The sequence below is a fragment of the Aphelocoma coerulescens genome, chromosome 11, assembly GCF_041296385.1.
Source record: "Aphelocoma coerulescens isolate FSJ_1873_10779 chromosome 11, UR_Acoe_1.0, whole genome shotgun sequence".
NCBI classification, from domain to species: Eukaryota; Metazoa; Chordata; class Aves; order Passeriformes; family Corvidae; genus Aphelocoma; species Aphelocoma coerulescens.
Genome location: NC_091025.1, coordinates 7,090,869 through 7,104,924, shown reverse-complemented (window position 1 = coordinate 7,104,924; position 14,056 = coordinate 7,090,869). Strand labels below are relative to the sequence as shown.

The window sequence follows — 14,056 nt, the reverse complement described above, 5'->3', positions numbered from 1 at the left end:
CGGCACTTGTGCTGGCCAGGGGATTTTGTTGCCTTTCCCAAGTGGGATGGTTTCCCACATGCCAGCCAGATTTACCCACCGCTGCTGCCGGGACCTGGGGGCCACACCAGCGAGGAGCCCGTGGTCTGTGCCACAGCTGGGGTGGCCCCATTGCAATTCCAGTGGCCCTTTAGGTGGCGGGTTGGGAGTGATGGCTGTGCCCAGGAGAGTGAGCTGCCTCGCCAGCCCAGGCCTAGGGGGAGTTGGTTTGCACAGTGGGTTTTAGTAGCTGGGAAAATAATATCCCAAATTTTCAGCATAGGGATGGGAATTGCAGCATCTTCCACTGATAGACACAAATTTAGCTGAGTTAAACACCCCCAAATCATCTAGGTTTAACTTCAACAAGTTCCATGTGGACCTGGATAGAGAGAGTTTCAGTTCCCTGCTTTTTTCACATTCATCATCTTGGTTAAAAAAACCCAAACCTCTCTTCCCTGCAAACCATAGTTTTCTTCATGACCACGAATACAGCACGGCCAGAATAAAAAGGGTGGAAAACAGAAACTGTCACTGGAGTTGCCCATCAGTGTGGATACAATATTGCTGCTAGCAAGAATTTTTCTTGCTTCTTTCCAGTCCCGTGAGATACTTTTCTCTCTCACGGAAGATATTAGCAGAGTTCTATAAGCTATGAACACCTGCGACCTTACAAAGCTTTGTTTATGGTACAGTAGAAAAATATTTTGACAATGGATGTTTTAGGATTTTAGCCAATCACCCCAAGGGGTGGCTGATCCTTTGAACAATTAGACTATGAAGAAAAAAGTCTATAAGTAGTTTGTAAAATAATTAAATAAATCAATCTTGCTGCACAATTCCTGCCTGTTGGATCTCTCTTCTCCTCCCTACCACTGTGGGATACCGTAATACATCAGAGCACAAGCAATTGGCTGCCAAAAGGACAAAGAAATCTGCACCCTGCGTTTTCCTAAGGTGCCCTTTAAAACGAATAAACATTTGACCCACCTCTAAAGGGAATATCTGCTATGCCCAGCCCTGAAAAGCAGCTGTCAGGGAGCACCAGGGCAGTGGGAATCGCCCGATCCTGGGGCTGTCCATGGTCCATGGACTGCGTGGCATGGTCATGGGCAATACACTGGGGGAATGGAGTCACAGACCCTCCCACTGACCCTCCTTGGGGACTGGTGCTGGGAGCATCTCCTCTCCAGCCCCCAGTGCAAACACGGAGCTTGGGAAGGGGCTCGAGGGGCATCCCATGGCAGAGAGACAGGAGAAATGTAAAAGTGTCTTTTAATATAAATATAAATCCATCTGAAGTGCTGCAGGAGAGGACCTTGCCCCGTGAGAGATGCCCGGGAGGGAGGTGGGCGTGGCGGGGACCGGCCAGCACCCGGGGGGACCGACCCGGCATCACCTGGGTACCCCGCGGGCGAGCAGGGCTAGAGCCGGGGCAGCAGCAGCGGCAGGGCCAGCAGGGCCAGCAAACGGGGATGCAGGGGGGTGGCCGAGCCCCGCAGCGTGGCCTGGTTGGTCTCAGCGGCCGGCGAGCCCTGGGCGCTGGCCAGGCGGCCCCGGGCGCTGCACAGCTCCTGCAGGTTCCCCTGGAACTGGATCTTGCGGGACTCCTGGCGCAGCGACTCCCAGATGGTGGCCGCTTCCACGGGGCATCTCGACAGCACCTCGCTGGCGCAGGTGTGGAAGTCATCCCAGGACCTGGGGAGGAGGGCGGGAGTCGGGGGGGATGCTGGTGGCAGGTCACCCCGCCGTCCCAGCGCTCCCACAGGGACACTCACTTGCAGATGGTGTCCAGCTCCTGCGCCTCCTCGCCGCCCTCCTCCTGCTGCTGCTGCCGGACGCTCTGGGCCATGCTGTCCCCTAGGCTGATGAGGCAGCCGGCGAAGCCCTTGTAGATGGTGTCGCACTGTCCCGCCATGCTGACGGGCTCCTGGCTCGTGGCTGCGGGGCACAGAGAGGAGAGACTGAGCTGAGCCCTCACCGACCCCCCGACAGCCCCCGCCTGCCCGGCTCAGGGGAGTGTGGCCTGAGGATGTCACCGGGTGGGGATCAGTGGGCTCTGAAATGTGGCGAGGGGCTTCCACATCCCCCCTGGCCGCCGGCATCCCCTCCCTGGGCATTCGTAGTGACCCTTCGCTCCTGGCCCGGGAGGCCGACGCGATGTGACGACCCCGCAGCGATGCTGCCATTCGCCGCAGGGCTCCTGCCGGCCGCGTCACCTCGGGCCTCCCGGTCTCTCCCCGGAGCCATCTGTCCCGGCCTTTATCCCCTGACAGCAAAGATTAATTTGTGACTACAACAGGAGAAAAAAACAAAGCAAAAGCTCATCAAGCTGGAGTCCCTGCTCCGACTGCAGTGGGAGAGAGGGGGGAAAGGGGAGAGGAAAGGGGAAAGGGGAAAGAGAAGGGGAAAGAGAAGGGGAAAGTGGGAGAGGAAGAGAAAGGGGAAGGGAAACGGGACAAGGAGGAGAGGTGGCAGGAGGAAGGGGAAGAGGAAAGGGAAAAAAAAGTGGAAACGGAGAGGGAAGAGGAAAGGTGGGCAGAGGAAGGGGGAAGGGAAAGAGGAAGGGGAAAGGTGAACAGGAAAGGGGAAAGGATAAAGAAGAAAGGGGAAGGGAAAACAGGAAGGGGAAGTGGGGGAGGGAAAGGGGAAGACAAAGGAAAAGGCACAAGTGCAACTCTGGCTGTTTCATTCTGAGAAGTCCCAGTTCCCTGCTCTGCTCCACAAACGATTCACCGCTGTCACTGGCCAACCCCTGTTGCCGGCCGCGGGACAATGAGTGACAGGGTGTGTTCATGAGGACCGCGAGCGCATCCACGAGCGATGAGAAGCCCAAAAGGGGCTGGTGTATGACTGGGTCACAGGGAAAACCTGCATGGTCCTCAGCTCTGCCCCAGGGGTCGTGCATGCCAGAAGATGTGGGCTCCCCATGCCAATTCACAAGTTACAAGAGTTTTGGAAGTGCCATGGGTGTGGACCAGCGAGGTTTCTAATTGAGAACAGCCCTGAGGGGGACCCCTGTGGGAAGGTGACCCTAGAAGGAGCTGAAAGTTTCCCGGTGACTGCCGAGGCAGCCAGGATGTCTCGAGGGAGCCGTGTGCCTCGCTGCTGGCATCCCATGCCTGCACCCCTGGAACAGGGTCCTGAGCAAAGTGGCTGTGGTCGAGACTAACACCAGGGCGAGCCTGACACGATCACAGGGCGCATTAGGAGTTTGCGGTGAGAATCCCCTGAGCACAGCACCGCGGAAAGGCTCGGATTGATGCTAGACACGTGGGTCACAAACATCCCAGGTATCAATAGAGAGAGTGGGATCCATTGCTCCTCTTTTGACCCAGCCAGGCAACAAGCGTGTCTCCCACCAGCCCAGGGACACAGCGGCTGGCAGGACCAAATGATGCCTCCCCTCAGCCGGCTGGTCCCTGCTGCAGGCTGAGGTTTCACCTCCTGGGCTCCTCTAATGCCCGGCACAAGCCCTCCCCTCCGCTCAGCTCTCTCGGCATGAGGCTGGGCAGGGCGAGCAAAGAAAGAGAAAGCAGGAGGGCAAATCACCTCGGCTGCTCTGCTGCAAAACCGTGGGGAAAAACCTGCCCCCGGCTCCGTCAGGGAGGAAACCCAAGGGAAACGCACGGGGGAAGTTTCCCAGGGCGCTGCAGAGCATCCCTGGCTCCCAAGCGAGTGCCGACGCAGCCATTCTACTCCTGGGGAAGGGTCGGAGTCACCCACCCTCTGAACGTAAAATCCACCAGAGGTTTGGTGGTCCCTGTCCTCCACTGTCCGTGCAGCCGGAGCAGGTTAACCCCAGGCTCCCCATCTCTCTGCAGAGCAGAGATGCCACTGGGTACCGCTGTGCTCCGCATCCTCCCTCGGCTCACGGAGGAGCGGGAGTGTGGAGGGGACACGCTGGTGCCCGTGAGGTGCAGCACCTGCTGGATAACAGTCCCCCAGCGATCAGGGTGCCCTCCGCCCCGGTGAGCGAGGGCAGCAGGCAAAGCCAGCACAGGGCTGGAGAGCCAGAGCTTGGGAACTGTCCCCTCCTGAGCAGAGAGACCCCAGACAGCTCTGTGAAGCCGTGTTCCTCCTTGCCCGGCATCTCAGGACACGGGACAAGGGTGGATGGATCGCTGAGCCGTGGGGCCACCGGGCACCCCGCTCCCCGCAGCTACAGAGGGTGCGTGACGCGGCCGGGGGTCCCGCTCCCACCGCCAGCCCCCCAGCCCCGGCGGGGGGAGCCCAGGGGAGTCGGCCCCGCAGCCCGACCCGGAGCGGCCCCGCGGCACTCACCGAGGTGCAGGAGCAGCGGGCACACGACGCCCAGCAGCCGCCAGCAGCCGCCGCCCATGGTGCGGACCCCGCGCCGCCGCCGCCGTGTGCTCCGCGCCCGCCGCCGCCGGCAGCCCCGGCCCTGCCGCCCGCCCCCGGCCCGCCCGGCACCGCCCCAGGACCGGCCCCCGGCCCGCCCTGCCGGCCCCACCGAGGGGCGGAGGAGCCCCCGGGGCTGGACCCCAGCCCTTGCAGTTCACAGAATCACAGAATGGTTGGGGTTGGACGGGACGTAAAGACCATCTCGTTCCAACCCGGCAGGGACTCCTTCCACTAAGACCAGGTTGCTCCAAGCCCTGGGCAACCTGGTCTTGCAAACAGTTCCAGGCATGGGGCATCCACAGCTTCTCTGGGCAACCTGTGCCTCACTGTCCTCACAGGGAAGAAATTCTTCCTAATATCAAATCTAACCCTGCCCTGTGTCAATGGGAAGCCATTTGCCCTTGTCCTGTCACTCCATGCCCTTGTCCAAAGTCGCTCTCCAGCTCTCTTGGAGCTCCTTTATGTATTGGGAAGGTGCTCTATGGTATTCCCAGGGCCTTCCTTCTCCAGGAGGGAGGAGCACCTGGAGACATTTTTTCTGTGAAAAGGGGAATTAATGTCCCCTTCCCACAGCCAGCAGCCCACCATCACCTCCTGGCTCTCCCAGGAAGCAGAGACCCCTATGCCCTGCTGGACTCACGCAGGAAGGCTTGAGCAGAGACTCAAGAAAAAATCTGGGAAGAGAAAGGGCATCCCGGCCCCCCTCAGGCTCCAGCCTGGAGATGGTTTGATACCCTCAAAGGCCCCTCAGTCTTCCCTCCATCACAGAACAGAAGAAGGTTTCCACCTTTTTTTTTTCTCAAAAAGTTTTTTATTGAATTGTTCTTAATGTTATTTCCAAAAAAACCCAAAAAACAAACAAAAAAAAAAACAAACAACAAAACCCCCCAAAACTTCAAAATTTAGATAAAAAGAAAAACCTCGGTGTAAAATCAAAACTAATGTCTGAAACATGGACATGCTCTGATGCACAACAGAACCGGTGGCCCCCCAGGGCTCTTGCAGTTTGCTGCTGCCTCAGCACCCTGACCCAGAGCCTCTCCCTGGGGCCCTCCAGGGGCATCACTCCCTGCCCAAACCTCCCTCACTGGGCCAGGTGGGCAGGGCACCCCACTGTGGATCTGGAATTAATGAACCTCAGAGTAACTAACTAATTAACAAATTTTAACTAACCCCTCTCGCTCAGCTGAGCTCCTCCCTGTGCCTATGCCAGGGAGGAGCAGTTTGAGCCCTTCACTAAGGTGTGGGTACAGGTTTCTGGTCAGTGAGGAGCGCGTGGCCCCGGCAGCCCCCGTGCTCGGGCTCAGCGCACACCTCCCTTCTCCCTTGCTGATGGCAGCAGATCCAAACCTTTAAAGGGGTAAGAAATCCATCGGCTTCTGCTGCATGAGACATGGACTGCCAGCCAGCCTTGAGGACGGATGGGCAGGTGAAGAAGAGATTTAACTCTCAAAAAAGAGGCTATTTAGGAAAAATAAGCCAAGTGAATGTTCAGTGACTATCTGGAACTATACACAGATGGCGTTCGCCTTAGAGACATCACACACGTGTTGATAGATTTTCTGGCAAGAGCTCTGAACACCAGCCAGACATCGTTAGTAACTACGGATCTGCTGGGTGGGCCTCGGTGGAGCAGCCCACCAGGCAGCCAGGTCCTCCTAGGTCATGCCAGGGGTCACCAGGCCCTGGAGCATGATCATGAGGCGACGTGCAGGTTTGCTCAGCGGGTTGTGGGGTTCCACCTGGAGGAACTGGAAGAGCTTTTGCCGCACCTGGTTCATCACTGACCCCATGTGGTCTCGGGTGATGGGGTCGCTTTGGTCCAGGTGCATCACTGCATCCTCCAAGTAGCTGAAGGAGAGAGAGCAAGGTTAGGACCAAACCCAGCATATGATCCCAATCTGATTCAGTTCATGTTAGCACTGAGGATGCACAATTTTGCTCCCCACTCCACCCAAACTCTGCAGGATGTTCAGCCGTCAGGAAATAAATGTTCCTGACTCACAGCAGAGTCCACCTAGCCCTTCCTCAACATGTGAGGGCAGCCTACAGCTCCCAGCCTGCCCACCTGCCCCACAACCTGGCTGCTGGAACCAAGGTAGGTGCAAGTCAGTGAGAATTCCCCATGGTGCTGGAGGTGGCTTTCAGTAAATAGTTTCTTAAATGCTTTTAAAGCAGAATTAGTCACTCATTAGAAGTAAAACTCGTCAGCGGTGAGGCTCAGTTTGTGTAGGGTTACATCTAAGATCCGTCCGAGAAGGGGTGGGAGAAGATCAAGACTTTCACCAAGACACTCTGAAGTTCAGATGAGCCATCAGCTTTCAAGCCACAGCCTGAGTAAGGCAATGTGGTCACTGCAGGTTTTCAATAACAATGCAGTTTAAACTTCACAATAGCAGCTTTAACCTCAATTACCAGCTTGTCTGTAACTTAAAGCTCTTTTCAGTTTTTCTAGCTTGCTTTATCCTTATGAAGTTGAGTTAAAAAATTCGATTTAAGTAGTTTTTCCCCACAAGCCATAGTCAAAACCTGTAGGTACCTTAACAATTTAGCTTTTAAGGGCAGATAGCAGGGCTTTGACTCACACACTAAAAATGCTCATGGCAAGTATCAGTACAGTCACTATTTTGTCACACAAGCTTTGCTTGGAACATCCACCAGAAATTATTCCAGTAGCTCCTGCTGCAACCTCCCACTGAGCCTTTCTGACAGTCACGACAAGAAACTGTCGACACAAAGTCCAGTGTTGGGTTAAGAGTTGAGGACAGAGCAAACTTACCCTGGATATTATACTATCCAGGGAACACGGCACTATCCCTCCTTTTGCCTCCACATGGAAATCGTTCCTTGGGGAATGGAGAGCACTGCACAGGCTGTAAATATTTACAGGCTGCAATTCCAGAGGTACCAGCACCTACTGCTGGGTACTCCTTCCACTACTACCTCAGGGCAGCAAAGCTTTCCATGGCAATGCTGACGTACTTTTCTGGCTGTAAACATGCCAGTAACAGGCTACAGAAGCTCCAACTTTCATCGAAGCACCACCTTCCACTTGCAGGCAGTGAATTTAAAGCCAGTGCCAGGAACAGGACCCTGTTCTCTGGTCATACTCACTTCAGCTTCAGTTCTGTACGAGTGCCCAGATCTGAGGAGAGCTGCTGGATGAGGGAGAGCAGCACAGGCTGGGACAGTGGGCACGGATGCTGTCCAAATACTTGCTGAGTATCCACAGTCTCACAGACATACAGAACCAGGTTGAGATCAGCTGCTGTTAGAGCCTGCAAGGAAGACACAGCTAGAAATGCACAGGGAACAACAGGCGGGTGAGGGACATGGGACAGAGGGACAGCCCTGAGATGCTCAATGGCTTGACAGCCTCCTCTGGGAGCAAAACTCTCTGCACCTCTGCTGTACACACCAGCAGGGCCATCTTTAGGCTCTTGCTCTATGCTCTGAGGACACCTGTGTCTGTGCCAGACAGAGGGGAGCAGGTTACTGTCAGCAGCATGGGGCAGGGCCAGCAGTGCTATCATTCCCAGAAGGGTTTGTCTGCAGCAGCTCAAAGGGATCTGCTTACACGTTCAAAGTCAAAGACAAGGTCAGGCCCCAGCTGGTAGATCTGCCTGGAGAGGCTTATGAAGCTGTTGCTCTTCAGAGGTGCACCACGTGTCACCACTGATGGCAAAACACGCTGGTTTACTGGAGCACTGACACTGTCCTGACAGGGCATGGGCAGGGATGAAGGAAATCATGGAACCTGCATGGCTCTGGCTTCACCTGCATGACAGCAACTGCACCCCTCAAGCACTCCACTGCCACAGGTCTTTTCAGTTAACTCCTGTGTAAGCCGTTGTGAGATTATGTGCCCACCCCAAGGAGTCCTTTTTCCTTCTTGGTCCCCAACAAGCAGTAGATGACTACCAGGAAAACTAGGTACCTGCTGGAAAGCTTGGTTGAGGTGTCCCTGCTGGAGCAGCTGAAGGATGTGAGTCTGCTGGGACTGGAAATCCATGTGAGTAGAGGGGATGGGTGTCCCAGCTGCCGAGCGCATTGCCTGGACAATGCTCGAGGTGACAGCTGCTTGCTGCTCCTTCATAGCCAGGCTCACTTCTCCTTTGATGACTCTCTGCACCTGGGCCAAAATAGACTCCTGCATGCTGAAAAAAACAGAACAGAACCCATGGGCACCTCTGAGAATGAAGAGCTGAGGGATAACACTGCACAAAGCTTATACCAGCGAGACAGCACAGGCTGGTTTGCTTATTGTAGTGTGGCTCCCGAAGGGTTCATACAAATAGATCTGAGGCACAGGCAATTCTGTGGCCAACACCACACTGTCCCAGGGTGCACTTGGAAGATGCTGAAATTCTGTGCAGGAAAGTGACATTTCAGGGAACTAAGTCTCTCATTAAACAATGTTTTAAATCTTTAATGTCTCTGGCTTACAAGCAAGGCAACTCAGCTGTGGGGTTATCTCCAAATGGGGCCAGCTTCCTATATGAGATCTGTTAGATGCAGTTCCTAGTGTGCAGATGACACCTTTAGAATGAGAACACACTTATACTGTGCCTGTGACTTCTTCACAGAAGAGCAGTTCACAGTGCAGACTCTGCTGCTCTGTGTGACACCTTCTCCCTCAAGGGCTGGATTCTTCCCTCTTACAAAGGGTACAAAGTACCAAACTTGCTCTACCGCAGGTAGAAAAGCAGGACTTCCCTGGGAACAAGCACAGCCCGTGCAACAAGGCCAGGATTTAGTCTGGTGGCCTTTCTGGCAACTCTGGCTTGCACTGAAGACCCCAGTGTGCTCTGACATACGTTCTAGTGGCTTAAAATAGACAGGGTTGTTCTGCCCCGCAGGTGACCACCAACCAATCCCAATGTCTGGCAACTGGCCACTGCCTCATGGCGTGAATGTGCTGGAGGCACTGCTGGGATCCCATCCTGAAACCAGGAGGGCAAAGCATGAACTGCTGCAGAGCAGCTGGGGGGAGAGAGAGTAGCCAGTAGAAACTCTACGCCTGAGGACACGGAGTAGAGAAAAGCCTTCAAAAGACTCCTCTGAAATGATCTTCAGGAAGTGTTCAGATTTGAGTGTGCTTAGGGGGTGCCTTAGATCCTTCTGTTCTCCATTGTGCACACGAGACCAGGGGAAAGGCAGGCCCTGAGCTTCCCAATACAGCTGGGAAACCTTCTGTGGGCAACATTCACCAGCCCATGTGCTTTGCCGTATGTGCAGGGCCAACGAGCAGCCCAACAGCACTCCTGGCTTGTTTCCACAACTAAGCAGGGAGAGGTGCTTGTGACACACATGCACCTCTCAGTGATAGCTCTTTTCACAAGCCCAGCTGCCAACTTACTTGCCCACGATGATGTGCAGCTGGTGCTGCACCTCAGCATGGACACTGGCTGCGATGGTGGACGCCAGCTGCTCCGTGGTGCTCTGGAAGGTGCTGATGAGCTGCCGGAGCTGGTTCAGCAGCGGGTCCCGCACCTCCTGCTCCCGTACCTTCTTGTTCTTCAAGTGAGCCTCCAGCTGCTGGATATCTGCAACAAGCAGAGAGGGAGATGTTTGTGCCATCTGTACCTGTGGAGATGATCAAGGCAGAAATCCAACTGCCAGGCTCTACATATTCTCCAGCAGAAGCAATTGCTGAGCCTGTGTATGAACACAGGAGAGAGTAGAAACACAAGCTTTGTTTGGGCTGCATTATATTAAACTAGAAACCCAGCTTCCAGTCTCCCCATCACACAGGATCACACAGCATAGCAACAAACCCACCAGTTCTCCTACAACAGACTTCTACAGGCACTCCTTGTTCAGGGGAGGTGAAGGCAGGAGTGAGGGTGTTTTGTTTCATACATAGTGTGAACTGCGATCTGCATTAGTTCAATGCTAATGAAGAAAGAGGGGGAACATTTCTGACAAAAAAGAAATCATGTCTGCAAAGATTTAAAATCTGTATTTTAAAATATCTTATGAAGTGGCCTGATCAAAAGGGAGAAGAATGTAAGATCTTGTATTTGTGGGAGACTTGTGAGGAAGAGGAAGGGTGCAAAATAAACAGCAGCTGGAGACACCCTGCAGATCTATGGCCAGAAGTCACTGTGCTAGCACTGGCCACATTCAGCCCTCTCAGAAACCAGTTCTGCAGAGTAGTATCTGTCCAGCCCCGCCCCCCCAAGCCTGAGAACAGGAATGATCTTCCCAAGTGCATCAGTGTACATTTTTCCTCACTCAAGAGTATACTCTACTTCAGCCTGAATATGTCCACACTGTTCAGCCACTATTGAATCTCTGGTCATCCTGGCACCCTTCTCTAAACTTTCTCCAATCCATTACACCTCTGAGAGAAGGGCCTAGCTGCAGGACTGCTACACTCTCCATTCATCGTGTTCCTGACACCAGGACGGGATAATCCTGCAGCTGGGCTTTCCTGCTCAATAGATAAAAGTCACACATTCCCAGAACACAGCTGAGTGTTTTGCTATGGGCTACAAAGACCAGAGATGAATCTCTGCTCTTAAAGCACCACCCACAAAACCCAACCCACTTCTGCTTCCCAAGTATGAAACAAAACACACAGATGGGCTAAAAGGTTAAACACTCACCAGTGAAACTCTGAAAGGCAAAAACGTAAGGCCAACGTATTGTCAGCCACTAATGCAAATAGTGCAGAGAGGAGCTAAAGAAGAAAACCTACTCACATTCCTGTGTGCCCTGCTTGAAGGTGTCATTGATTTGCTGGAACATGGACTGGCAGCTCTTCTCGAAGGCTGGCAGCACGACGCTCTGGAAGGCCTCCCTGTAGGCTGACTGGATGGGTCCCTGCAGAGTGTCAGCTGTGGCCCTCACAACACTGTCTGTAAGGTTCTTACAAGCACACACAGAAGATTCCAGAAAGTTAACGACAGCCTGCTCCAGGACTAAGGATGTAGGCAAATACCAGGTCCCTGCAACACACCCACACCAGGTGAAGACAGCCCAGTGTCTGCAAGGGTGCTCCCTCGGCTCTTCCCACTGGCCAGGCTGCACTGTGACTCCAGCAGGCAGAACCTCTGCTTGCTCAGGGGCTGCCCAAAACCAGCACCGCTTCTCTGTACTCCTGCTGTAGAGCAAAGGAAGGTGGAACAGCTCCTTTCCCCTCCTCCTCCTTCCCAAAAAACCATAATTCCCTGCCAAGGTAAGTAAGCAGTTCGTGCTCCCTAAATAATGTAGATAGGGAGAATAGAAGGGAGCCAGTCAAACGTTCACCACTTGACTGATTGAGTTGGCCCCAGAAGTCACTGCTGTGGTGAGAATCTCTACTCTAGTAGAAAATGAACAACTTAGTAAATGAAAAGAGTGCTAATGAGGCAAAGTGGGCAGGGGAGCATACAAAGAGCTTGTCCTTCTAATGAGACCATGAAAGAGCTTTGACTACCGGCAGCTAAACTGGCATTACCTAGAGACAGAGGTGAGGGTAAAAGGTGTAAGAAGTTGCTACCCAGGCAGGTGACAACTCAGTGTCCCCAGGAAAAGCTACTCTAGTTCTCCTTACCTTTGATTTCACTAGCTTGGTGATATTCTCTTTCAGTGTCCCCTCAACAGCAGTGAGCTTGGCAGCAATCGTACTACTGAGCTGGCTGACGGTAGGGTCCATGCTCTTGGAAATGCCTAGGCATAACAAAAACAGGACAAAATTGCAGCTTTAAGCCTGAAGTCACACTTCAAAGCCCAAAAAGGAAAATGGAATCAAATGATTCTTGGATACAACACAGCAAGGGACCATGATCACAAACTCTGCTTGGGGAGCTAAGGCTGGACATCTGCAGAAAGTTTTTGCTAGGAAGGTGGTACAGCTCTGGAAGTCACCAGAAGTTGTGGAACCTCCAGCATTGAAGGTTTTTAAGAATTGGTGTGACAAAGTCAGAGCTGACCTGATCCAGAATTGCAGGTAGCCCTGCCTTAGGCAGCTACTGGCTGCAGGCTTTCCCACCAGCAGTTTTTGGAACATTTCCTTACATGCATGGTGCCAGTGCATTGAGAAAGGGCTAAGACAAGTTCAAGCTTGCTCCAACCAAGTCTCAGCATTTCCAAACTCATCAGCCTCTTTCACCTTCCTCCACTGAACAGACTCCAAAGGCTTTAGAGATTATAATGGAAGGTCAGACCACACTCTCTGGAAAGGCATTCCCTCTGGGAGCCTCATACTGCTTCTAAACCACAGCCCCTCTTCTCAGATTACAGTGGGGCCCACAGCAGTCTGTTGTGCAGAGCCTGGTGTTCACACAAGCTAACTCCTGCTTCATACAGTGCCAGCACTTTTGCAGTGTGTTTTCCATCCCTATGGAGCTACCTGGAGGGATCCACCTCCCCTACTTAGGCAGCCACACTCACACTGGGGCACTGTCTTCTTCATCTCCTCCCGAATGGTCCTCTCCAGACGGTTACACACAGCTGTGGACAGGGACTGGGAGAGCTGCTGGGACAGGTGCTCCTGGAGCTGCCCATTGCGCTGCTGCCCTTCCGTCAGCACCCGGTCCAGTCTTCTCTCTAATGAGAACTCGTGTTAAGGAGCACAAACAACAGATTTCCTGTCTACCCACAACACTCCTGTACATGAAGATGGACAGTAGCCTCACCTCCAGAGGCTCGGTGACAGCAAATGTGCAGCTCTGGTGAAAGAGGGATCTCGTAATATTACTGCTGTGTTCCTGAAACAGGGTGCTCTTAAACAATTGATCAGGGTGAGAGAAGAGCTTTGGAAGGCAGGATAGGAAAGTCAAACAGCTAAAAGAAGTTGGACAGTACCGTTTCCTACATACTGTGGTTAACCTGGCTGCCCCATAGGCAGCTCAGCCTCAGCCAACCACTAACTCACTCCTCTGCAGGCAACGGGGGACAGAACAGGCAGGGAGAAAGTGAGAAAGCTCACAGGTTGAGGTAAAGACAGTTTAAGGGGTAAAGCAAAAGCTGCACATACCAATCAAACAAAGTAAGGAATTAATTTACTACTTCCCATCAGCAAGCAGGTGTTCAGCCATTCCCAGGAAAGCAGGGCTCCCTCATGCCTAATGGTGGCTGGGGAAGACAAACATCATTACTCTAAGTGTCCCCTCTTTCTCCTCCTCTCTCCCAGCCTTTACAGCTGAGCACAATGTCATACAGTGCGGGGCATCCCTTTGGTCACTGGGGGTCAGCTGTCCTGGCTCTGTCTCCTCCCAACTTTTGCCGACCCCCAGCCTCTGCCTGGTGGAGCATTGTGAGAAACAGAGAAGGCCTTGACAGGGCTTAGAAACAGCAAAAACATCAGTGTGTTATCAGCATTGTTTTGGTCACAAATCCAAAACATAACACACATGAGCTGCTGTGAAGAAAATTAACTCCATCTGAGCCAAAACCAGAACACCAGAAACCATCAAGTCCATTATCCATAAACAGCAAGCTGGTAAAAATGTTTCTATAGGATGGAATTAGTGGACATAAGTGATACAGTGCATGGGAGCAAACCCAGGCTTCAGGCTACTCATACACGAAGCAAGCAAGCTCTCTGAAGGAGACAAACACATCTTAAACACAAACACATCTTAAACAAACAAACACCAAACTCAGATAAAACAAAAAAATGACAATTCAGCTGCTGACAAAATTCAGTCCATGCATAAAGCTGTGCAGAAAGGAAAAATTATTC

The 14,056-nt window shown here is 53.1% G+C and overlaps 2 protein-coding genes across 2 annotated transcripts in view; both read right to left on the bottom strand.

Moving 5' to 3' along the window:
* Positions 1–1,374: 1,374 nt before the first annotated feature.
* Positions 1,375–4,381, bottom strand: NRN1L (neuritin 1 like). The gene is made up of 3 exons (XM_069027209.1): positions 4,303–4,381; positions 1,797–1,959; positions 1,375–1,716 (listed from the first exon to the last, which is right to left on the bottom strand). Exons 1-3 carry the CDS (start codon positions 4,358–4,360, stop codon positions 1,443–1,445), a joined length of 495 nt encoding a protein of 164 aa, XP_068883310.1. The 5' UTR covers positions 4,361–4,381; the 3' UTR covers positions 1,375–1,442.
* A 797-nt stretch (positions 4,382–5,178) lies between these two features.
* EDC4 (enhancer of mRNA decapping 4) overlaps positions 5,179–14,056 on the bottom strand; it is a 33,668-nt gene continuing 24,790 nt past the window's right edge. Inside the window, exons 23-29 of the mRNA XM_069026721.1 lie at positions 12,763–12,918; positions 11,924–12,039; positions 11,091–11,256; positions 9,743–9,929; positions 8,321–8,540; positions 7,498–7,661; positions 5,179–6,234 (exon numbers count right to left, since the gene is read on the bottom strand). Of these exons, the coding sequence (XP_068882822.1) occupies positions 6,042–6,234; positions 7,498–7,661; positions 8,321–8,540; positions 9,743–9,929; positions 11,091–11,256; positions 11,924–12,039; positions 12,763–12,918 (1,202 nt within the window). The 3' untranslated portion in view covers positions 5,179–6,041. The remainder of the gene's footprint in view (positions 6,235–7,497; positions 7,662–8,320; positions 8,541–9,742; positions 9,930–11,090; positions 11,257–11,923; positions 12,040–12,762; positions 12,919–14,056) is intronic.

What these genes read in the sequence shown, in the direction of transcription:
- NRN1L (XM_069027209.1), bottom strand. Translation starts at nt 4,360, where the DNA reads ATGGGCGGCGGCTGCTGGCGGCTGCTGGGCGTCGTGTGCCCGCTGCTC. An exon ending in CCCGCTGCTCCTGCACCTCG is followed by an intron (nt 1,960 to 4,302) that starts GTGAGTGCCGCG and finishes TGTGCCCCGCAG; the next exon opens with CCACGAGCCAGGAGCCCGTC. An exon ending in GAGCTGGACACCATCTGCAA is followed by an intron (nt 1,717 to 1,796) that starts GTGAGTGTCCCT and finishes CCTCCTCCCCAG; the next exon opens with GTCCTGGGATGACTTCCACA.